At 37.8% G+C, this 24861-nt stretch overlaps 2 protein-coding genes across 2 annotated transcripts in view; one reads left to right on the top strand and one right to left on the bottom strand.

Moving 5' to 3' along the window:
- The window catches only part of LOC112942546, a 29510-nt gene extending 25179 nt beyond the window's left edge, over window positions 1-4331 (bottom strand). Inside the window, exons 1-3 of the mRNA XM_026033499.1 lie at window positions 4291-4331; window positions 1725-2162; window positions 681-770 (exon numbers count right to left, since the gene is read on the bottom strand). Of these exons, the coding sequence (XP_025889284.1) occupies window positions 681-770; window positions 1725-2162; window positions 4291-4318 (556 nt within the window). The 5' untranslated portion in view covers window positions 4319-4331. The remainder of the gene's footprint in view (window positions 1-680; window positions 771-1724; window positions 2163-4290) is intronic.
- PPAT (phosphoribosyl pyrophosphate amidotransferase) overlaps window positions 1-24107 on the top strand; it is a 41097-nt gene extending 16990 nt beyond the window's left edge. The window contains exons 2-11 of the mRNA XM_026033500.1: window positions 12370-12436; window positions 14944-15150; window positions 16511-16623; window positions 16748-16893; window positions 18048-18120; window positions 19210-19361; window positions 19883-20010; window positions 20304-20525; window positions 21269-21389; window positions 22470-24107. Coding sequence (XP_025889285.1) covers window positions 12370-12436; window positions 14944-15150; window positions 16511-16623; window positions 16748-16893; window positions 18048-18120; window positions 19210-19361; window positions 19883-20010; window positions 20304-20525; window positions 21269-21389; window positions 22470-22645 — 1405 coding nt within the window. The 3' untranslated portion in view covers window positions 22646-24107. The remainder of the gene's footprint in view (window positions 1-12369; window positions 12437-14943; window positions 15151-16510; window positions 16624-16747; window positions 16894-18047; window positions 18121-19209; window positions 19362-19882; window positions 20011-20303; window positions 20526-21268; window positions 21390-22469) is intronic.
- Window positions 24108-24861: the final 754 nt, after the last annotated feature.

Here is a 24861-nt window from a genome sequence, read left to right as displayed (position 1 = left end):
ATTCTGCCTTATGCTACTGTAGGAGATCATGAGGTAATCTTTGCTGTGAAGAGTCAAGCCTGTCAGCCTTCCAGAAAGACCCTCGTATATGTCAGTGGCTGAATAATGTTAAATCTCCCTTTCCCCTGAATGCTGAGTTCAGATGCAAAYCATAATGCTCCTTTCTTAAGAACATCTGAGTTTCATATTCAGTGGTCAGCATAAAATAGATAGTGATACTCTTAACCGAAATTTTGATCCCTTGATGTGGGCATTTGCAAAATTACATTAAATATTGATCAAGTTATATTGTGAAAAAGAGAATACCACATTAATTTATGCATAGGATACTATGCAATTCTAAAGGTTGGCAAGGCATGGTTTAAGAGAATGCAATAATACATGACATTCAACTTCCTTAGACGAATAGTTTCATCTCCCTTATAYCCTGGACCTTTAGTCTTTTTTTAAAAAAAAACTTACTAGCCTATTTTTATCAAATTTAGCAGAGCTCATTGCAAGTATATACATATATGCCTATATTTATTAAATGTGTGGAATAATTATGATGCAATACCCTGCTTTAAAGCTTTATAGGCCTCTGCATTTTCTATATCATTGCAGTGTGGACCTATTTCTGAAATCCATTTTAGCTTACTAAACTTGAGGGTTTGTATAAAGTAGAAGGCTTTCCAGTTTACCTGAGTCAGAAACCTTCTTAATATCTGCAACCCGTAGGTCTTCTGACACACTACTAACAGAGTCCTCTTCGCCTGTGTCTCCAGGCATTTCTGTGCAAATAATGCTATATTAATTAGGGTACCACATTAGAGGCCTATGTAAGTACTGTGCAAGCACAAGGCTGTGTCACACCACAAGAACCACCCAGCCTAGGGCCCTGCTTCTGCCTGCAGTCAGTAGTAGATGCTGTGCTCTAGAAACAGGGCAGCTGCATGTACTAATTGTTAGTGTTAATAAGTGGCCGCTATAATATCATTACAGAATTCTACAGTGTAGATTTTTTCCTGTCTAATAAATGGTTGTTTCTGATTCCATGCCAATCTGATACCAATAAAAATGTTTAAAGTCCTGCGTGGAGTAGGTACACTGGTCTACTCTAATTCTGCAAGTTATCCACTAATAACCACAGAAAAGATAAATGCAAGTTCCCACCAGCATTCTTTGGGCTGTTCTTTCTACTATTTTCACATTTATGTCAGTGATTTGGGAGTCTTGCTTCAAAGGCCAGCATAGCTGGCCTGCTTTGGACTGTAAGAGAAAGKGAGTTGAAATGTTAATATATAACTAATATCTACAACTACAGACCTCTTTGGTTCATTATCTTCATTTTTCCAATCACAYAGTCTGATCATCTCTGTGACCCACTTTTTATTTAAGCTGGAAACAATCTCTTCTGTAATGATTTTATTTTGGACTGGTCTCTCTATGTATCTTTATCTTGTGACCTACATTTTGATCTCTTTTTTTCCTCTTGCAAATACACTCTGCTTCTCAGTTTTGTTTTTTTTTTTTTTTTTTTAAGTCTAGGGCAACTATTCAATGTCAAGGATTACCTTATGATAAGTAAAATAAATTACTGGTAAAACAAGTAACTTCCCATTCACTGTTTTTCTTGCCCAGCAAATTGTTTAATCTCCCTGACTGACATTTTGGGGGTTATTTTAAGGTCTATAGTGTTGGAAAGCTAAAACAATTTATATTATAGGGGTAGCTGAAGTACTTACCTATGCAGTCCTTTTCTGCTTTTGCTTCAGTCCATTCTGGAGGCCTCTCACTTTCATCATTATCTGATTTACTTGCTTGTTCCATGGTGCTGTGCCCCAGAATAGCATCCAGTTCATTAAAAAATTTCATACTTTTACTCGTACTCCCTGAGTCTTGGGCATTTTTTACACTCTTGTATTCGTGTTTCAGATTTTTATATTTTGTCCTGCACTGCTTCCAGTCCCTGTCAATTCCAAACTTTTGCAGTCTGGCAGCAACCTGCTCAAATATTCTTTTATTTCTCACTGTCCCCTCCAGTTGTTGCTGGATACTTTTGTCTGACCATATGCGTATCAGAGCTCTGACTTCATTAACAGTCCAGTGTTTTCCTCCTTCGTTTGCTACTGTTGGGATAAAAGTCGGTGTTTTGGAAGCCTCTATTGCTGGCGCTGGATTACCTGCATTGTGTGGGGTAGGGGAAAGACACAGATACAGGTTACCTGCATTAGGTGGTGGGGTGGGGAAAGGACAAAGAGAATGAGCTATTCTGTTTCCTAATATCTTTTCTCTCCAAAGAAGGTTGGAACAAAAGTAATATTAAAATCAAGGTATTTGTCAGAATTTTAAGACATTATTTTTTCTTCTYTTGAAAATTATATGAAAATAGTGCATGGGCTTTTAATTAACTGGAGTGGAATGTTTGCTTCTTTTGTTCCCAAATACATTGAACTTTTACTTGGAACACTCTTGAGAATAACTGATTATTTTATTATTGATAGATTTGTCAGGAGAAGACTGGTTATTTGGATGAGGCAAAGTGCTGCATCAACACAGAAATAAATTGGGCCCTGACACTAGCGTAAAAGCTTCTGCATTTATGTCCAAGTTCTGTTTTTTTACACATGTATAACTTTAAACCTGGCAAGGATCTGAAGAATCTGCTCCTTTATTCTAAGAACACCCCTCTTGTGGGGAGTTGAAGGCGGCAGATTTTCATGTTGTCACACGTTTGTCCACATCAAATATGTGGAGCATAGTCATGTATTATAGCTTATTTGGGGACAACTTGTCCTAGGTATGGTCATTCTTTGCAAGTCTCCACAATTCATTCTATTTGTGGAAAAAAAGAACACAAACAAATATGTATTAAAAGATATCTTTTAAAAAAATCTTTTTAGTCCTGTCTTAATCTGAACTCTGCAGGAGCCAGCTCACTGATAGCGTGTTGGGGAGGGTAGTTTTCAGGCGATGTATCAGTTATGCTTCATTTCTGAGTGAGGGAGTGAAAGAAAATGCTTGTTCACATATGAATTCACATATGAATGCAACCATAGGAGTTGTATTAGTATTGGCTGACAGCTGCCAATATCAAATAAGCTTCATGTAGTTTCTATTCGGTGCTACTGGGATTATTTCAACTCTTTCCGAAGTGGTATGTTCTTCACTATCAGAGGGCACCATGGATATGAGAGAAAAGGCCTAAGAAAAGAATGTGGAAAGGGCTCCACTAGCTCTGCACTTCTCAGTCAAAGCCAGAGAGAGAATACGGGGTAATTTAGGGGAGATAAAGTTTTCTAGCTGTTATGAGGACAAGTATTTTTTGTTAATAAGTTAATTTGCAACTGAGTTCACTTCCCATTGTGGATATTTGTACAGATTATAGTGAGGCAGTGGATTGCTCAGTTGTTCTGCCGTGATGCAGAATAGGTAGAGCAGGGTAGAAACTRTTTACTCAGTTTGTTCCTCATTCCCTCTAATAAAAAAAAAACAGAGGGAATTAAAAGTATTTAACCCATCCTGAAACAAAGTGATTACGGTCACTGAAAATGTGTTTATGTTTCAGATGTAATTTAGTTCTAATTAGTTTAAAAATATTTTCAAAAGCATTTGAGAGAGGATACGTGATATTTGTTGTCTCAAAGATGTCGTGATACTGTATTTTGRTATTTTTCTAAGCTTTGCCAAAAGGCAAAGCAAATGTTCAGAAATCTGCTGAAATGAACYCAAAATATTACGCAATATAGATATAAGGGGCTTAGCAGTTTTTTTAATTGGTATTGGAAATAGTGCCTAAAAATTGAAGACTAAGAGGCACCAGGAAAGAGTTTTTAGTGTCAGTGCATGCATGACAGCCCCTGCAGTTGGAAGTTATTTTGCTGTCTTTGTGTAAAACAACATTCTCAGAATTAGAGGGTTTGTTAGCAGGCCAAGCAAATCTTGGCAGTGTGTTGCAAAAGCAAAGATGACTATCATGGATTTAGGCATATTCCTGTAAATTTTGGTTCAGTTACTTACTGCAAGAAAATGTATTTGGTCAGTGTGGATAGTACAATTAAACTATGTCACGGGATGTGTTTTAAAGGTGAAAGGTGGTCGGTCATGTAGTAGTTCTGTTACAGACAGTGGTCAGTATCTAGTGGTGCATTAGACTACTCAGTCCTAAAACTGGGAAGGGGATGGTGCAAAAAAGTGACCATTTTAAAAAGTTGTTAATCAGAAACTGCCTGGTGGCATAGTCACACTAGCAGAAATGGCTAGGGCATGTTGCTTTTTAGTTTTTGTTCTTTCTGCATCRTCATACTATACCTAGTTGAACTGGTCTGACATGGGACATAAAAAGTAGTGGATCTCCTGSAGCATCCTCATCATCTTCTAAAGAAACGGATATTTCACCTGGGAAGGAAAAAGTTTTTAGATGAAAAATAAGTATGGACTAAATTAGCTGAAATGAGTGTAACTGAATATGTCCATACACAATGAGATTGTTAACTCTGTAATTTCCAAAATTATGTTGTATTTCAAAGTAACCATAAGGGGATGGAAGTTATGAAATGCAAAATAAAATATTTCAATTCTTGCTTCTGATGCCTGTTGACAGTGTTTAKCATTTTAAAATACTTGTAGAAACTAACTTGATTCTAGTTGACTTGTCTGTGCTTCACTGACTTGCAGAATTTGTGGGCTGTGCATTRGAAGTACAGTTTGAAAACCAGAAATGTGAAGTACAAGATGTACAAATAGAAGTGGAGTTTGCACACAGATTACTTTGCACATGGATTTGGATTWATATTATTTATATAGCAGTTAATTTTCCAAGAAGCATATCTAGAGAAGTATAAGAAGAAAACAACATTCTGCAAAGAGTCTGGAAATTATGAAATTCAATAATGGTACAAGGCAAGTGGGAAAATATTTTGGCCAGAAAACAGATGTATTTTTAATGGGCTCAATTCAGCTCTAGCTTTATACAGTACAGTATTCCTTCATTTGATTARAAAACAATACTCTAGCAACTGCAGCACTAGCTTGGAAAGCAGCAGATGTAAATCAGGTTCTGAATCAAGTTAATTTTCACAGATGACAGACTGTTTTAAATGCTACTTCAATAATTTGCTGCATTCAGCATACTGTGTTGATAGAGCGTTTCAAATGATGGTTCACTGTGTGTCGAGTGAGTTACTACCAGCTCCAACCAGGAAGGTCACAAATCAGAGGCAGGATCAGAACTGTACTGCAGTAGCTCATAACAAGGAAATTATTAGTGCAGTTATGGGCAATGTGGTAGCTCCAAGCTAGGTGAAATTGGAAACTAAATTTAGGTTGATTTGAAAACAGTACTGTAAATCCTCCTAACTTTCAGCAAGATGGAATGACTCCTAGATAGTGTCCTGCTCTGTCACTGCTCCCAGCTGTCTGCCGTGTTTCTCCGGCAGCAGCTGCTGCTCCCTGACCAAGGAAAGGGTTGACCAAGGAAAAAGAGCTGCTCCAGTGCCAGGAGCAGCGTCTGGTCTGCTCAAGAGCTGCAAAGAAAACTRTGGAAAAGCAGGAACCCTTCTTTTGTTTGAATGCCACTGAACGTACCTAGGCACRTGGCTGAGGAAGTTTGTTTGTTTGTTTTAAAGTCCTGATAAATGAAAATGAATAGCTGCTTTTAAGCAGTGCTGTTTACTCAGTAATATTTAAAAGAAACAATTTATAATTTATAAATAAGAAAAGTTAACACAAAATACATTGAAATATTTGGGAAGAAAAAGAAAAACAACAACAACAACAACAAAAAGTTCACTTGTCTGTATTGCATACCCGTATTCAATAAAATATGTATATAAGCAACTTGTAAATGTGAAAGTCCAGACATGGAAAGTGATATATGAGAAGCATTTTCCAATTAGCATTTCTGAAGGATCTCTTTTTGTTTCTGTTACCTTTCTAAGCTAGGTACAAATGACAATATTTTCATTATGATTTATTTCTAGTTTGACTTGATACTTCTTCTGAGTTTGCTGTAAAGCAAAGGATGGTAGAAGTGGCCAGGCACAATAGATATTTACTGTTGATGTTTACATCAAGAGGGAAATGTAGACAGCAGACATTATTTAATATTAATTGCTTCAGCAAGCTTTATTTTTGTTGTTCAGATTCAAAAGTTAAAACYAATTTTTGCTTTAATCTGAAATAATCAAAGCTGGTTAACAAAATAAGGTGGTTGTTTGTTTGGACTCTATGATCAATGATACCGTTTTTCATAGAGCACCATCACTCTATGCGGATTTTATTGATGRTTGATTACTGGGGTAATACAAAACTTGGTTTTAAGAGAACCGAATCTGTTGTTTTTTTATCCTTTTTAATGATTATTTAAAATAAGACTGTGTTTGCCTCTGCGAACATATCCTGTTGGAGGATAWCATGAACATCATTGACTGTATGTGCTTCATGCAGAAAGGGTCGTCTTTCCATTAGGAGCTGGGAGCCAGTTGGTGCGGCTAGCAAGTTTGTCCTGAGTCATCTCTCTGATTTGATTTAAAAATACTAGTTTCTTCAATTACACTTTCAAGAGAAAGCTCCAAAGCATTGGAGAGCTACAGTCTGGTCCCACAGAGGTGCTCTCTGCTTTCCCTCCTTCCCTCTCCAGGCATTCCCTCCATAACTGAGAGAACCATCAAGCCAACCCAAGGCCAGCTCGGTGGCTTTTAGGGAGGATGGGTGTGAATATTTAGATTGAGACTAAGCAAAAATGTGAAGAAATGCAGGAGTGTTTGGGGGGCTTAAGATGACACTTGCCATGCTTTTCAAACAAAACAGGTTAGTATAACTTAAGTTTCCCTAATTAATGACGTGCATACTTGGAATATTTTTGGCATAGTTTTTAGTTTATTTGCAATATTTTGTTTTTSCTGCACCTCCCATCCAAATCAGAAGCCTTGGCTTCTTCAGCTGTCAAAATAAGGCTTCTCAGACTCTATTTAAAGAAGAAGGGGCCGTTTTTCTCCCCTCCTGGGTATTGTTGTGCCGTGAAAAAGGAGCARCCCAGTAGGGGACTTTCAAGGAAAGATTTATTTATTTATTTTTCCCCCTATGGAGGATGCCCGTGTGAAACCCACCCCATTTCCCCTCAAGGCGGGGGCAGTTGCGGCGCGGGTGGCTGTGGTGGGAGCCGAGGGACCTTCTGCAGCCATGCCCAGAGCGGCAGGTTGTTCTGTGGCGGGGCTGCCCCCATGAAAACCTCACCACCACAAATGAAAATGAAAACTCAGGCTACCCCTCATGAAAAACTCAGCACCACAGAGCCACAACTGCCACTTCAGCCTTAGAACTGCCCTTCGCAATACTGSGCTTGACAGCTTCCCCTCATAGGCCTTGCAACCCTGACTGCAATAGGAAAGGGACTAGTGTTAGAATAGATCTCTACACTAGACTCTATTCTAGCRTAGAGTTACTTCCTTGATTTGTATTCTTAAATTGAAAGTTAATGTCCTGACAACCTTCCTCTCTGTCTTTTGTTATGGATATGTCCTGCGTAGCTGCAGGATATGTTTATATCTGAAAATGTTTTCATTGTGGCTGAGAAAATTTCACATTTAAATTCTTACCGTTAGTGTTATATTATTACAGCTAATTACATTTGATTTCTGCTTATTATGGAATCCTTAAGGTTGGAAGGAACCTTTAGAGATCTGGTTCAGTAATTACTGCATTCAACATACTGTGTTGATAGAGCATTTCAAATGATGGTTCTTTAGAGATCTGGATCTTTTTTGATTTAAACTTGCTAGAGGTCCAAGACCGTGAGAATTAGGATTAACAATTTGGGCAAACAGAATCAAAGCACATAGGATAATCTAAGGCTAGATCATCAGATGATGGGCTCTGGTTTGGTTTCATGCAGTCTTCTGAAGGGTAGCAGCTTGTATTAACCTAAGATTTGGTCCTCAGTTGTGTATGATGAAGAGAAAGGTATGTAACTGCAATTCACACTGCAAAGAGCATATATTAAAATACTATAAAATCACCATTTTATTTTTAAATGTCTTCAGACAGATTAGACAGATTAGACTATTGGTGAAGCCAGATTAAGGGCAAGCTCTTCGGATAAAAGTGAAAAATATGAAAATTGTCAAGTTGTTTTTCTCAAACCTAGAAAACAGCATTGCAGAAGGAGACTTTCAAGAGGAGAAGGTCAAGCTAGATGTCCATCTCCCTTCAGTTCCTTTGCCAGTCTCCATGGATGCTAATGTTCTGAGGATCCACAATCCTCAGTTAATGTAAATGTGTACATACCGTGGAAACAAACTGGGCTCAGCATTGAATTTCTCTTTATGCCCTTTTAACCATATTATTTTCATACCCCTAATTATTTTGGGGGCATAGACTTCAGTGGTATTTGGGATGCAACATGGAGATTGGGAGTATCAAATAGGGAAATGTGGCCCTAATGAGACATTAAGCACAGCCTAAATACCTTTGTAGAGAGGGCTGAATAAAGCCTGAGGTGCAACTAATTCGTTGGCAATTCCTTCAGRATAAAAGCATTCATTTTACTTTTCTTGCTTTAGAATATTATGTTTAAAATTAAGATCAGCATGGTAAATGTTGCTTTGCTCAGTACAATTTTCAGTGTGAAGTTGTTAAACATCCTGTTAAGCATCTTTGTTTTTCAAATATTTAAGTTAATTGCTTATTAATATTGCTTAATAATTACTTACTCTAGCTATATTTTCCGTTAAAAAGAATAAAAAGTGATTAGAAATTGCAGTTATAAATAACAGTTTTCAAATAAATCATCACAGCTTCAACGTTTACTTGTTGTTTCTCCCTGAAACGGAGCTCTAAAAAAAGCCTGGCATTGCAACTGAGTGGCAGAGGGGGAAAAAAAAGTAACACTTCTTAATTTAATCCTCGCAGCCAGTTGCTCAGTGACACCGGTGGGTCCTGACGGAGCCTCTAACGCAGGCAGTTAGTACAATTTGGTTAGAATTACGCTGCATTTACAGACTTCGACACTGGCGGGTGCTCAAATTTTTCCCCGGAGTGCATCAAGTCAGTTGTGCTCTAGCTGTGAGCTTGGTGCTGTGCAACCTCCGCTTCGATTCCAGCAAACTTGGGCTTTTTATTTATTTATTTATTTATTTATTTATTTATTTATTTATTTATTTAAGCAAGGATAGAAAATAGAAGTGAAAACAGTTTTTTACCTTGCGTGCTGTCTGTGGCGGGGCTTGCGTTGCGCCGCGTCTCAGTTGCAGAGCACCTGCCGTTTTCTTCTGCCGCTAACTGCGTGACAGGTTCATATCGCAATATGGCATCCAGGTCATGAAAAAACTTCATGGTTTTGGTGACATCCCCAGAGTTGTGGGCATATTTGACCGTTCTGTATTCGTACTTCAGGTTTTTATACTTTGCACGGCACTGTTTCCAATCCCTGCAAACTCCCAACTCCTGCAACCTCTTCGCAATGTAGATAAATATTCCTTTATTCCTCAGGGTGCCATGGAGTTGCTTTCTGATATTTTTCTCTGACCAGACGCCGAGCAAGGCTTTAACCTCCTCYTCAGTCCAATGCTTCCCTGCTCCACTCTCCATGTTGAAAGTGACCTGGAAATGATTCACTATTTCTAGCCAAGATTTTGTTTCCTAGGAAACCAGACGGCTGGTTGTCAGTAAGCTCCAGCGAGATGAAAGGATCTAGTTTTACTGGCTCAAGCTGCCTGAGGGGAGTAACTTGAGAAACTGCCAAATAAGCAGCCTCTGTATTAGAGGCAGACAAATAAAGCAGCTCAGGCACAAATGATTGCTAAGGCGCGCGGGCGTCTGCATTAAGCTCAGGCGACCTTCTGCGAGGTGGAAAAGGAGCAGAGCAGCATCAAGATACATATTCTTTTAACCCTTGCTGTGTAGAATGGTTTTAATATTATCGCTGTGCTGTAATGAAAGCAAAACAAGAGACTTGCGCTATCTTGTGCCTTTAAAAGAAAATCCTTGTGCCTGCCCTTTGTGAGGGCTGAACGGCAGGGCTGAGCTCTGTGGGCATCCGAGCAGCCTCTGCTTCCCACCAGGGACCCGCGCTGCAGTTGTGCTGCTGAGAGCGCTAAGTTACCATGCTTCATACTCCAGTACCTGCAATAATGCACATGCTCTTATTTTTATATTAACAAATATATATATACACACACATACACACATACAGTTTTAACTCTAATGACCGTTGATGATTAGCAATTTAATAAAAAGCTTGCATACTTAAATTAGTAAAGCTATATCAGCTTTTTAGTAATGAAATTGAGCTTGGTTTTCTTTCCTCAGTGCTGTATTAAAAATCTAATSCAATTACTTGAAAAGGCCTTTCATTCGGGAGGTTTGCATCTCTTTCTTTATCCTGGCTGATTTTGTTGATTTTTAAAGGAACACCATCAATATTTAAATGGCAATATCTGAAATGTTAAAAAACRAACTAAAAGTTGCTGAATGCTGTATATTAACTCATTTGAGTTTTACTACCAACTCCTGTGTTTATAGATGGGCACCTTRAACTTGTTTATTTGAGCTCAGGAAGAACATCCTTATCTCTGCAGTATTTTGCTTGAAGATTATCTGTGTCAGTAATCGGATAAATTTGTCCAGATGTGAATGATTTGGCTTATTTTGGTTTGTTTTCTCTAAGCAAATGTTCTTTAAAATTTTGCTTAACTGGGCCTAGTGACCAATGCAGGGATTTGAGCCTTAGAGAACATTTGCAATGGGAATGTCAGTGGCAGATTAGACTCTATTATGTAGATTCTTGCCCATAGTCTTACTGTTGCTTTTCTTATCCTAAGTAATTCCAGCCATTTCAATTACAGCCAAATAAGTCTAATGTGTGAATAGCACCTTGTTCAGATATTCTAACAACATTCCAAGTGTTTCCTTTTCTAAGAAGAACATCTTTCCCTTTCCACTCTTATTGTAAAGACAAACTCATCTATTAAGTCTGATTTATGCTAAATAATTTAGACATTGTGGTGTCAGCGTTAGTCCGTAATCCCAGTAATCACCCACACACTCAACCTGGTGGTTTAAAAGCAAGCTTTATTAGCCGGCCGGCGGCGGACCTCATACAGAATGTCCTGAGATCTGCGCCGTTTGAGGAGAGGTTCATGTTTTTATAGACGGCTACAACTTCTTAACTTAAATAACTTAAATGTTATTTACGACCACCATTGACTAACTCCCCCTTCCACAATCTCCTTTCCGCTTGGCATGTTTGGAATCTTATCTTGGGGTCTCAGCAAGAGCAGCAAGAGCAGGGTATGTATCCTGTTAGTCCTTGTCCTCCCTTATAGCAAGCGATATTTACAGGAGCAGATGGCAAGGTTAACTGTAAATTACATAGCCTATGTCTTATACTTCTTTAGCGTGCAAGCTTTTTACAGAAGCAGAAAGCACCCTGTTAACCCCTTATAGGCCTTACATCAGGTGTGTAGAAACTTGGTCTAAATGAGAGTGAACTAGGAATTTAGTAGTCCAWTGAAGTCCCTGCGAATATCACAGCAATAGTAGAGACTACAGCAGCAGTTTTCTTGGAAATAACACCTTGCCTTATTCCAGGAAGGCTTTAAAGGAAGATACATTATAGTCTTCACTATTACCTACAGAAAATTATTCTGCCAAACATACATATTTCATGGATGAGGGCTGTGTTATAAAACTTGGGCAGTTCCATGAAATGATGCTGCTAGTTCTGGTCATGTATCTCCATGACAGAAGATCACAGGAGAGAACAGGAAGCAGMCTTGGAGTGTTCAGCGAAACAGAGCTGATGCTGATTTGCCATAAGAAGAATACTTCMATTTTTAGTGACTGAACACATCAAACGTTTTATGCTTGGGGTCAGAAACTGAGGTGTCCAACACTAGATCTAGGTGCTCAGTCACATGAATTGTCAGAGGGTCCATGTATTTTTATAGGTGGAAATGACTGCTGAAGTGTAAGAAGAAACAATCTATTCCCTTAGACAAAAACATCGTTTTTAAAAACAAACAAAAAAAAACAACAGAGTGGAAGCCCAGACAACTATTGCAGCAAAGTGGCTTTCAGATTAGGCATCTGCTGTTATTTTATGTCCACACTGAACTTGGCCACTGCCTGAGCCAATGCTCTTTAATGGAAAGATTCCCACTGAATTCAGTGGGCTTAGGCACAAGTCTTATGCAACTGTTTTAAAATAAAGTGTAACATGGGCAAGAAACCACATTTTTGATTACAAGCCTGTAAAAGTAAAACAACAAATTAGCTTGCTTTAAAATATCAAGTTGTAAAGGATAGAAGAAAAATCACCAATCCATACTAAGTTAAAATATTTCATTCTAAACATTTCAGTGCTTTATATCAATTGTGTTTTGTCCCCAGGGGCCAGGAGAGTGCCGGAATTGTGACAAGTGATGGAGAGTCATCCCAGGCATTCAAAGTACACAAGGTAAAATGTAAATATATGTCTTAGAGAYGCCCAACTGAGATGCTGAAGATTTGTTTTACCTGGGAAACAGAGCAATTGGAAGCACAGAAGTAACATGTTTTTATGGACTATTCAGATTGAGTTATGGTGATAATATCTAGTTCTGTTACTCGTGCAATCTTTTGTCGTAAGAGCACACCCGAAACACATAACACCAGCATTGTTCTGCTGTGTGTACCCAGGTACACAGTGGCAGTCAAATGGAAGTATTCAGTCTACTGATGTAATAAAAACTACTTACGAAAGCCATCCTGCACTCAAAGTGTTACTCTGGAGAACTGGAAGCAGTTACTGCCTCAGCTTGTGCAGAAAGCAAAAATAAAAATAATTGCTGGCCGTGCATATGGATCTGTGACTAATTCTTGTGTTAGTGAGGATCAAGGAAGTGGCAGCTACTCTGCTCATAAGTAAAAAATATCTGAATAAGAGTTTGAAGGGAAGTCTGAGAAGACTCACCCAATCTTCCTCAAGATGACGAGGATCACAGAGGATGTTAATGGCCATAGCTTGTGCATGTATTATGTGAAGAAAATGTCCGCCTTCTCTGGAAATATTTCCACTTGTTCTGTGCTAAATGGTAGTCAGGAAAAAAATAAGCATCAGCCAGAATCATTCTGGAAGAGCAAAGGATTGCAAACAACTGTCAAAACACCATGGAACTACTTTTGCTTGAGGGTATGTTCTCTGACCACAACCAAAAGGCAGCTTATCTTTGTGTTCTGAAGTCCTTGGGATAGAACAGACCTGCTACTGTTGAAGGAAGAATAATTAAGCTCTTGAAATCAGTCCAAGAGTTAAAACTGCTTAGTGGTAGAAGTATGTATATCTATGTAGGACTACTCAATAGCTCATGCACTTAATAAAAAGTAATTCTCAGAATAAACCTCCAGCACACAATGTAGTGGTTTGTAGTGATTCCATAGTACTGCATGTACTGAGATACTTGGCTGTCATGCTAAGAATTTAACTGACTGCTTGGCCARTTGATGGGGGTGAGGAAAGAACAAGCCACCAAGGGCAAGAATGGTCATATTTACTATTAGTACTAAATAATACAGAAATGATACATCTAACAAAACAATAAGCTTACTACRTGCTTGGTTTTAACAACAGAAAAAGTAAGCAAGGTAATGCACCTAACCATTACTATAAGAGAATAGTGGTTAAGAGAAAGACACATCACCAATTTCCTAAATCCATTACCATCATCCAGATGGGTCATCACTCGGGATCCTCTGTTGCAGCAAGGATTGGGAGAACCTCCTTGGCAACTGGGGAGTCTCCAATGAGACTGCAAGAGGGTCCAGCTTTCATGGAGCCAAATCAGCAAGTCAGAATGACTTGCGTATCTTTTGGGTGGCAACATGAGGTGGCAGCCTTCCCGACCACCCTGACCAGGGCTTGGCCAGAGCCCAGGCCATGGTTGGAAGGGTTTCCCAAAATATCTTGCAGACACTTCCACCAGAGYGTGCAAGAATCTCTAAAGCATCTGGGCTGGTGTTACAAGTGTTAGCATGAGCAGTTCAATGAATCTATGTACAAGGTTTATCTGTGTTTACATAACTAGCACAGGCGGTTCAGGATTCATGGTAAGTCAGCTCTGTCTCAGGCCTGTTGTCCAGGCCCGAGCACCTCACTTCCTCATCATATCAGCTTTGATTTTATAAGAGGGGCAGACTGGCTTTTCTTATCCTTGAGGGACATTTCTCACCTACAGCACTTATAAAAACTGTAATAACCGCAGTGTAAAAAAGAGCATGGGGACTACAATTTATGTGACTTGATTAATCCTGGAAGTGGTGTTGGTTTAAAAAAAGTTTAAGTTAGTTATGCTGATTAAAATATATTTAGGCCTCTGATTTGTAAACCTTAAAAATCTTTTAAAATGCCAGTTCTTTAAAAATTTCAGCAGTTAAGATGCTACAATATCCTTTTATCCTCCGAACTCCAGTCCCCTCTTCAGCAGAATGGAAAAGGTGCCCATTCCTGATGGCTTCTGTTCACAGGGCATTAATGCAAACTCCCCATTTTCAACTGTTAAAACTAATACATATATGAGAATGTGACCTGGGAAGTCTAGCACATGGATTTGTATTCCTTTCTTTTGATTATTAGCAGCCTTTGAAAATGGATTGATAGCCTTTGGCACCCTTTGATATCCCTTGACAAAGAATATTAATCCTTTGTTTTAAACTCTTCAAGCAGCACTGTTTAAAATTTGCCCATCAATGTATTTTAGTTAGAATTGTGCAAAAAAAAATATAAAACATTATTGGCATAGCTACATGAGCTCATGATGTAGAAAAACTTAAATCTCCTTGGACACAACTCTGCCAGTAGGCAAGAGGCTCTGTCTGATTTTTTTCCACGCTCGGATATGCAGAAAAATGTGTTGAAGTAGATACTTACTATGTTCTTATATGCACCAGGAAAGCAAAAACAATTTATGTTTTCTTTTCCTCCTGAAGGGAATGGGTCTTATTAACCACGTGTTCAATGCAGACAGCCTGAAGAAGCTATATGTTTCAAACCTTGGGATCGGGCACACAAGGTACTCCACCTCCGGAATTTCTGAGCTGCAGAACTGCCAGCCTTTCGTTGTAGAAACTCTTCACGGGAAGATTGCTGTGGCACACAATGGGGAACTAACAAATGCTGTACGACTTAGAAGAAAGGTTAGTATCTCCTTGGGGAGGTTCTGGCATCATTCATTTCTGAGTGTGAGGCTACAGTGAGCAATAAATTTGCCATGACTTACTACCACAGTGGTTGGAGTAGTGAAAGATCAGCATAATGACAAGAGTACATTTGTTAGGAAAAAAGTCCTAGGGAGAAGAGGCATTTCTCATTTGTACCTATCATAAGATACATTCTTGATAAAAGGAAGAAACTTAACTTGGTTGTGACAAAGGACAGCTTGGCTTTGAAGCCCTGCTAATACAGGGGGGCGATGGTGAAGAGCAAATCATATGTTCAGAGTTAGAGGAGATGTCATAATTGTAATACAAAATGTTTTTGTGTGGAATATTGTCTTTTTTGTATATTTGGCTTGTGAAAGTAATTATGAGCACTGTTAGGACATATAACACATAAGGAAACCATCAAATCCAGATTTTATAGTGTGTTTGGGTATGTATCAGAGAACAAAATTAAGACTTAGCAGATGTTTCTTTTTGGAATCTGTTCTGTAATAAGTTCCATCCAAAAACAAGAGGGCAAACATATTCTGGCATTGAAGCAAGGCAAATGTATGACATGCTCAAAGGAACCTAGCCTGCTGTTAGTCAGAGCAAGTGTCTTAATACTTTGGGGGAAAAAAAAAAAAAAAAAAAAAGCAGTGGAAATGGAGATGGAGAATTAGTGCTATTTAAAAATACGTAATAATTTTTAAAGATAAAAATTAGCAACTGAAATAGGCACTGAACTGAATGGGTCACAATAGCTGGCTAGATACACCATAGATTTTTTTCTCCTTTAAGTAAGTCTAGAGTAACTAGACTGACCAGATCTAGCAAACCTTACTTTGTGGGAAATAAGWTTTTATAGTCCCACTCTGATTCCTTTCATACCCCTTTCTTTTTGCTCTGTGCCCTGACCACTACTGTGTATTGACATATCTTTTCTCTTTCCATGTCTTCTATAGAAATATTACTGTGTTTTTTCTCCTGTATCTTTTACCTCTTGCCAGAAGAAGCATCAGCACAAAGCTGATCAGATGGTCCAAACAGTAATTTATGTCCTTAATATTGCTGGTATTAATTTTGTTTTTTGTTTTGATTGTGTGTGAAGCAAARAAATGGGATACAAAGGGAGAAATACAGTGCCATACACAGATGAGTTTACTAGCTCATTTTACATATTTGGTTTGTCGGAAGAAGGTTGAGGTATTTCTAGCTTATGATGATCTGATCATCTGAAACACTCATGTTTTAAAACATTTGTTCATTGCACAAAGCTTTGGTTAAACTAAAACATGTGTAGTGTTACGGGGGATGTCTTTTACGCTGGTGACACTTTTCTTTTGTTTCTTCAAAGCTGATGCGCCATGGTGTGGGACTGTCAACCAGTTCTGACAGTGAGTTGATCACCCAGCTGCTGGCCTTCACACCTCCTCTAGAAAATGACGATACTGCAGACTGGGTAGCAAGGTGAGCAGGAGGAGAGGTTTTGGAATCARGAACAGCAACCTARTTGAAGAATGATAGGCACTTTTAAATGCACACAGGTGTTTGTGTGTGGCACATGACTGTGTTAACCTAYGTCTCGTTTCAGAATAAAAAATTTGATGAATGAAACTCCAACTTCATATTCTTTGCTAATTATGCATAAAGATATAATCTATGCAGTACGTGATCCATATGGGAATCGTCCGCTCTGCATCGGCCGCCTTATTCCAGTAGGGGATATGAACGGAAAAGGTAAAATGCACACACAGACCCTTTAATGTGCCACAAGCCACTGATAATTAAGTACAGCTGCACTTACTGAGGTAAAAGTAGAATATATGAAGTTTAGAAGTCAGCTTTGAAATTTCAAAATTAAAAAGAAATAATAATTAAAAATAATTTGTAGGAAGTCTGCAAATATCTTTTCTGCTTCCAGCAAAGTAAATCCTGGTTCTCTGATGAYAGCCAGAATTAGGCAGCCCGAGTGTCATGAAATATTTGATGAAAATATAACTAAACTGTATTCACTCAGGAAACCATGGATGAACAAGTCTGGTTTCTTACTTTCTCTGGTAATCAGATGACTGAAAAGAGTTGGATCACTGGCAGTGTATTTCTAATTTTCAAGCTCTCCCGGTCACAGTAACTATGATAGTGGGACCCTATAAAATCACTTTATGGGAAGTAGTTCTTTCTGTCTCATTTAGCCTGCAAATAGACATTTTTCCCAAAGTGAAATTAAACTTTGCTAATCGTGTAAAACTAAAATAATCCTAGGGCAAATATCTATATTGATGAAACTTGGTATTTCAATCACAGGAAAAAATGTGTGGATTCTTTCTCTTCATAATATATATATATATATATATATATATAATATATATATAAAAAAAGGTATATGTTAAAGATCTGAGTTAAGAACATACAGAGCAGAGTTTTTTAGGCATACAAACACTCCTAATCTCTTTTACATGATTTGTTCTGGCCTGTGCCTGTTTCCTACAAATCCTTCTTACTGAGATTCAATACAGTATCTCTTGTAGTTGAAAGGAATGAATTCACTGACACATTTAGCGTAAGGAAAAGTAAAGAATTTCTTGTCCAGACAGAAGTAATTATTTATATTGAAAGTCACTGAAGTAGAATTAGAATAAATTTGAAATAGTACAGAGATGAGAAAGGTAATTATATGAATTGTCCCTCTTCATGAACAGTGAATATGATGCTGTATTTTTTGAATAATATTACAGAAAGTTGGGAATGCTAAACCTTCTAGTTAGAAATTCCAACAAGTTGTGCACCCAGCAACCATAACAAGGCAGTGCTGCAGTAGAAGTGCAATGTGTGTAGTGGGAATGGTAGCAAGAATTGTGGAATCTAACTATGACTGAAATCTTTTATTTCAGGAAAAGATAACAGTGAAACAGAAGGCTGGGTAGTCTCCTCTGAATCCTGTAGCTTTTTATCTATCGGTGCAGAGTAAGTGCCCTGAATCTCAGGTTATCYGAAAGCTCTCCTCAAAAAGCAATGAAAACCTCAAATTGCCAGTGATCATAATCTATAACAATGCCAAAGATAACAAAAATCAGTTTGTTGGGGTGTGTGGAGCTTTTTTGTTAGATGCAGTTTCTTTTCATGGCAGGCTTCATGTAAAAGAAGGTAAACAATTATGTAATCAAAATGTCACAGGATGATTTAATGGCAAATTTTCTCTGTTACATCACATCTAATCATTCCAACCCATAATGTTTTTTGAAGTTAGCCTAGTTAATGGCAGAACTGTTGTAGTACAAAATATTTTAGCTACAGAAAAAGTTTCAGTTCAGCTCCAGACTCAACTAACTCCAGCTGTTGAATATGCTGTCTAACAAGCCAGCCTCCTTATGTTAAAAATGYGACAGGCCTTTGAAACTATTTTCATGTGGACAAACCCACAGTAGATGGGTAAGACTCCATTCACATTAACTCTCGAGCTAAGGGATACTTTCCCTTAAGACACAAAGGCACTTTCTCTGGACTGCTTAAGGAACTGCTTAAGGAACTGACTAATAACATCTGATATAAATTTTCTGTATTTCTTCAGGTGTAAGAATTGTATGTTTCTGGTCAGTTCTAGTCTATTTGAGGGTAGCTATCTGACAATCTTAGACAGTTATTTCTCATTATTTCATTGTTTACTACCATCTTTGTTCTAGAGCATGGTATTATACTGCTTTTTATACTGCTTTTATGTGTCTCTACTACTGATCTAGGACTGAATGATTTAGGTATATTYACTCTCAATGAAGCTTGTATTAGACCTCTTCTTACATAAAGGAAGAATACCTTAATTATCTGGTACCAGAAGTAGTAATTCACCACTTTCAGGTTTTAATTCAGACTTYTTAGTAATGGTCACTTGCCTTGGTGTGCAAGTCTTACAGCAGTGTAGGTCAAATCCTTAAACAGAGACAAATTGTTGTTAGGATGTTCAAAAACAGTTTTCTTTCTTTCAATTGCATCTACCTATGTTTTAAAACTATAACTCAGGTTAAGAACAATTCTAAATGCCTGTRTATGTCTCTGCAGGTACTATCGTGAGGTCCTTCCTGGTGAGATTGTGAAAATATCCCGATATGAGGTCCAAACGCTGGATGTTGTACCAAGACCTGAAGGAGATCCATCAGCATTCTGCATCTTTGAATATGTTTATTTTGCAAGACCAGACAGTATCTTTGAAGGTAAAAAGCTCTGAGGTACAAAGCTCCTCCCTAAGTTCTGGCAGATCATATCCTGGAGAACCTCTGGAAAGTTATTAGCAGTAATAGTAGGGCAGCACTGAACATGCGCTGCCAGAGCAGGGCTTCCTCAGAAAGGATTAGTGCAGTTTTTGGGGACATAAAACTCAGGACACACATTTAACATCAGCTTCAAGAACCATTCCAGACTGTGTATAAGGCCCTAGTGAAGCCTGTCTGCCTAGACTTATGGAAAGAATGAAAAGCCACAAAGACCATTCATCTCTTAAAACTGAGAGACTTCAGAAACTTTTATTGCTCTTTGAAACGTTTTTAAAAATTGGACSTATGAAACAGAATTTGCAAACAGCTTTATCTTGGTTTCCTTTGCGAATGTATTTATTGCTTCTGGAGCTTTTGTCACTGACTTCCAGACCTATAATTTGCCACAGAGATTTATGCAGTAAATTGAAAGGAAATCTAAATTTTTCTCAGCAGGGAAAAATATTTCTTGCTTTTCTTAGGTCAGATGGTATATTCAGTCAGGAAAAGATGTGGCCAACAACTTGCTATCGAGGCACCTGTGGAAGCAGACCTGGTCAGCACTGTTCCGGAGTCTGCAACCCCAGCAGCTCTTGGTTATGCACAAAAGGTATGCCTTGTTGACTTGCATAATTAAACATACTTAAGCTTATCTCTTTATACAAGGATATTTATCRCATGGTCCACTAGAGTGTTGTCTTGTCAAAGTTTTGTATTCCCATTGAGTTATTTTCAATAGGATTATTGTCTTTATTCTACTATATTAGAGCACTTCAAAACTTCTCAAGGCTTCTTTTGGCTAATGTGAAGTCATACTAAGTCCTAAGGTTGCTTTAAAAAAACAGCAACTGAGAATAAGCAGTTTTATAGTTACTAATTCTATTTMATTGTTTCCTGTTACAGTGTGGACTACCGTATGTTGAAGTACTCTGTAAAAATCGATATGTAGGAAGAACTTTTATCCAGCCAAACATGAGGTTAAGGCAGCTCGGTGTTGCAAAAAAGTTTGGAGTTCTGTCTGACAACTTTAAAGGCAAGCGAGTCGTTATCATTGATGATTCAATCGTGAGAGGCAATACCATTTCACCCATAATAAAGCTACTAAGGGAATCTGGAGCTAAAGAGGTGAGTTCACTTTCAGTGATTTTAATATGTACAAATACAAGATTGTTGGGAGCGTAAAGCACAAGTTTTAACTTTCATTTGCACAACACGGTGTTTTCTATTTAAAAGATTGAGTGTACAAATACAATGGTTAGTTATGTGTTTATTATTAYGACAGGTTGAAGTTTCTCTTTTATAACTTTGAATTAGGGGAGATGCAGGAGAGGAATAGATCTTTACTTATAAAGCACTATCTGACAAAGAGAATGGAAAACTGATTAAGAAAGATGAGAAAGCCAGCCCACAGTGTTGTATTCCTGCCATRTGTGTGGTTTGTGGCACTGGGCGGTCTTCAGCTGCTGACTGTCATTTGCCGTAGGCAAATGCTGGAATCTTCCCAAACCCCACGGTTCTCTTGTAACAGATTCGTATTTGAAACAGAACGTGCAAACCTGTGTCACTGGCGCAGAAAAGCTCTGACTGGCTTTGTAAACTGGAAGCATGTGCAGAATGGATTGAAGATCACAGAAGAAAAGCAAAATCAGAATTGGACATTTTAATACTTTTTTGACATCTGAAAATAACTTTAATCTTACCTTTTTTTTTTTTTACCTTTATTATCTTTTCTTTTACCTTTTCACGTCTTCTAGTGCTTTTTCTTTTATGATTTTTTGTTGAACTAGGTTGTTTCCATCTGCTGTTGGGTTATGATCCTCTGACTTCTGCCTCACAGCAGTCTGTTTTTAAACTCTATTTTTATTCAGGTGCATATTCGTGTGGCTTCACCTCCCATAAAATTTCCTTGTTATATGGGAATAAACATTCCAACAAAAGAAGAACTCATTGCCAACAGACCTGAATTTCATGACCTTGCAAACTATATTGGTAAGTACCATCTTTTCCTGAGAGTTTTCACTTATCAAAATATCATAAAGTTGATATATTAAATCAGCATATTGTGTGCTCCTTATGTATCACAAATAAAGATGATGAAATCCTGGCTTCAGAGTTAACAGCAGCTGAATAGTAGTTTACGACATGCATAATAGTATACTCTCTCAGTTTGTAAACACCGATTCTTTTACAAATTCAGAATTTATGTAAATAATTTTAATGGCATTGCATGATATTTACTTTTAAAGAAATTAAATTTGAACTAGCAAAAGAATCTCAATTACGTTTTTGAATCATTAGAATGAGTCATGTTTAGAGTAGAATARAAGTTGACAGTTTATGCTGCTAATGATGTGATAAATAATATGCTCTTTAGCAGGCTATTAGAAGGTATGAGACAGCTTGTTAAGTAATGCCATACTGTTCYGAAAAAAAAGAAAACGATTTAATGACGTGAGAATATAGCTGTGGTTGAGAACTTTCAATTCAGATTTCTTTGTAAATACTTCCTCCTCCTTTTTTAATCTGCAATGTGTTTATATTTTCTCCTAAGTCATTTTCCCCATAATGATGATCATGGTGGCATGTTGAAATATTTCTGCTTGGCAGGATTTGTCTTTTAAGAATTATCCACCAAATAAATAGTTTAAGTAAAAGTACTAAATTACAAAGGCTCTAAAACTCCCCTAGATACTGCATACTTCATTTTTTAATGTTTTGACCCCTCCTTCAAGGCGCAGTAACCAGTAGTCCTCGTGTTCTGTTTGAGAAGCAATTTGCAAGCTTACATCTGTTTCTAGACTTGAAATAAAATAAAACTGAAAACTACGTGCGTTTCAGAAAGTCTTGATACATGCTCTGGATTTTATTTCCATTTTTACAGCTTATAAAAATGTCATCATGGTTCCCAACTCAGAAGCTTCTCCTTAGACTTGAGCAAGGCTGCTCCCTGCACAAGAAGGGCAGTGCTCATGATCCACTCCGCATCATACTCCCGATGCAATACAGTGACTGCATTGCTTTTGGTACAGTACTGCAGGCTTTAATTTCTGAATTCTCTATTCCCTTTAGGAGCAGACAGCGTTGTTTACCTWTCTGTGGAAGGGCTGGTATCCTCTGTGCAAGAAAGCATCAAAGCAAGGCAAGAGAGTGAGAACAACCTCAAAATGCAGAAGTCGCGTGCTGGAAAGATCGGTCATTGCACAGCGTGTCTTACCGGAGAGTATCCTGTAGAGCTAGAATGGTGAAATTTCAGTAGATGATCATGAGTTCATCTCCTGCTGAACAGAGATTTCTCAAAGATGTCTTTTTGCTATTAGTTTTCCTCCATGTTAGATAATACTTAAAGCTTATTTCATCTAACTAATTACTGTTACTAAAACACTTTGTACAGACTTACAAGAAATGCGTGGTGATAAAAAACAGGTAAGCAGATAAAAATACAGAATTGTAGTTTCCAAGGCACAGTTGGGCCTTCTTTTCCTCAAAAAATAATTTAAAAGCCAAAGTGTTCTTAATTATGTAGGTGTCCCAGAGTTTTTTTTTTTTGTCTCGGTCTTGCTCTGGAAGTACAATACGCCTGTTAGACTTGTTCACAACTACAAATCATGGATCATGTAGCATAATTTCAAATTATCAAAATGTTAATGAAGAAGTATGTAAAGTATGCTTTACTCTTTAGGAAAAAAAGAACAAAATGCTGAATTGCTTCCTTGGCAGTTCCTGCATATCTTCCATCCTAGAAGTAACTAACTTTCGCATATAGCTGAGTAGTCCTTATTAACAAGACTTTTGTAATTAATAAGTGTCCAAGTTTTACGAACATGATGTGTAGCACATGATTTTAAAAATTAAAAGCTCAGGGAAACATTCAGCCAAAAGTTCTCTAGTTTTATGTTTTCAAAAAAAGAATTTTTAAGTCCACTGTGAATTGCATTATCTTTGGGTGCTTTTACTAATTGCCAATAGAATGTGAAAGGAGAAAAATGCCGGGCATTGTCAGTGATTGTTATATTCTCTGTCACATTGTGTTTTSTTCCAGATAAATCCCTCAAAGTTTGGAAAGTCTGAGCTAATGCTCAGTATGTTTCGTTTATTTTTTTTCTTTTTTTAACGTACGTCAACCTTCAATGTAAAGTCAAAACTAAAATTACCTTTCTTGCTTAACAATAAGTATGAACCTATGCCAACTAAAGGATATGAGTTGTGTTTTGAGTGTGCTGTTATTTTGTTACAGTATTGCTGTCACATAATAAATAYAATGTTTAAAAAAAAAAAGTTTAGAGGAAACATCAGCTGTTGTTTTGCCAGTTGATGGGGGAGCACCGGAAAGAACCAGACAGCAAGGGCAAGAATGGTAGTATTTATGATTAATACTAAATAATACAGAAATKAAATGATACATCTAACAAAACAATAAGCTTATTACCTGGTTGGTTTTAACAACAAAGTAAGCAAGGTAACGCACCTAACCGTTAGTAGACTATTAGTAGAATAGCAGTTAAGRGAAAGATACATCACCAATTGCCCAAATCCCTTAGCATCATCCAGATGGGCCATCACTGGGGAGCCCCTGTTGCAAGGAGGATTGGGAGAACCTCCCCAGCAACTGAGAGGTCTTCCACGGTGTCACGCTCCTGTGGTTAACTAAACACAGTTGTGAGGAGCCCTTCCTTCCCAAGATAAAAATGTRTGTGCATGTTTTACCCAAGGACGCAAGCAGAATTATCTCAAACTGTCTACAGTTTGAAACTTGGGCAAATACTCCTTGGCTAAAGAAGTTATCAACCAAACTGTTAAAGTGCAGTAATAATGTTTAAATATGATTCAGCATTAGCTGCCTCAATTATGATTTCAGTATAACACTTCTGCCTTTTTTTACTCCATAATATACACGTGAAGCTACAAAACAAGCCTTTTACTGTAAGCACGGTAATTTTTAAGCACACTACATGCCTAATTTTTATTATACTTTTTTTTTTTTTTTTAAAAAAAAGCTAAAATAGAAATTTTTCAAAGGTAACTTTATTCACTGACAGCTGAATTTACGCTTCCGAGTTATTGGGCCCTTTTGTAATTTTTCTTGCACAGTATAATAAACCACTAGCTGAAACAGAGAAGTTTGAGAACTTGCAATTTTTTTTTAAATGCATGCAATGAGTTAAGGGAGAAAAACCCTCTACCTTTAGGTGTCCTTATTTGTGTTATTTTAATGAGACTGTCTTTCTGTGAAGCAACTTCTGCTGTGTGACTACTATGCAACTGTGCTAAATTATTTTTAAAAGATGTAACGAATGGAAAGCTAACGCCTCACCTGTGCCCCATGTAACGTTAGAAACGGGCGCGGTTCTGTGATTTCTGCGCAATTGCGTCTTTTCACCGCGCTGCAGCGCGGGCAGCGGCTCCTTGAATAAAATAAATCCTCACAGAGCCCTCGCGTGCGGAACGAGTCGTTTGTGTCTCG

This window comes from Nothoprocta perdicaria, unplaced genomic scaffold (genome assembly GCF_003342845.1).
Source record: "Nothoprocta perdicaria isolate Ctin4 unplaced genomic scaffold, notPer1 scaffold_13, whole genome shotgun sequence".
Classification (NCBI taxonomy): domain Eukaryota; kingdom Metazoa; phylum Chordata; class Aves; order Tinamiformes; family Tinamidae; genus Nothoprocta; species Nothoprocta perdicaria.
Note: the sequence above shows the minus strand (reverse complement) of the source record. Positions and strands in the feature narration are given on the sequence as shown.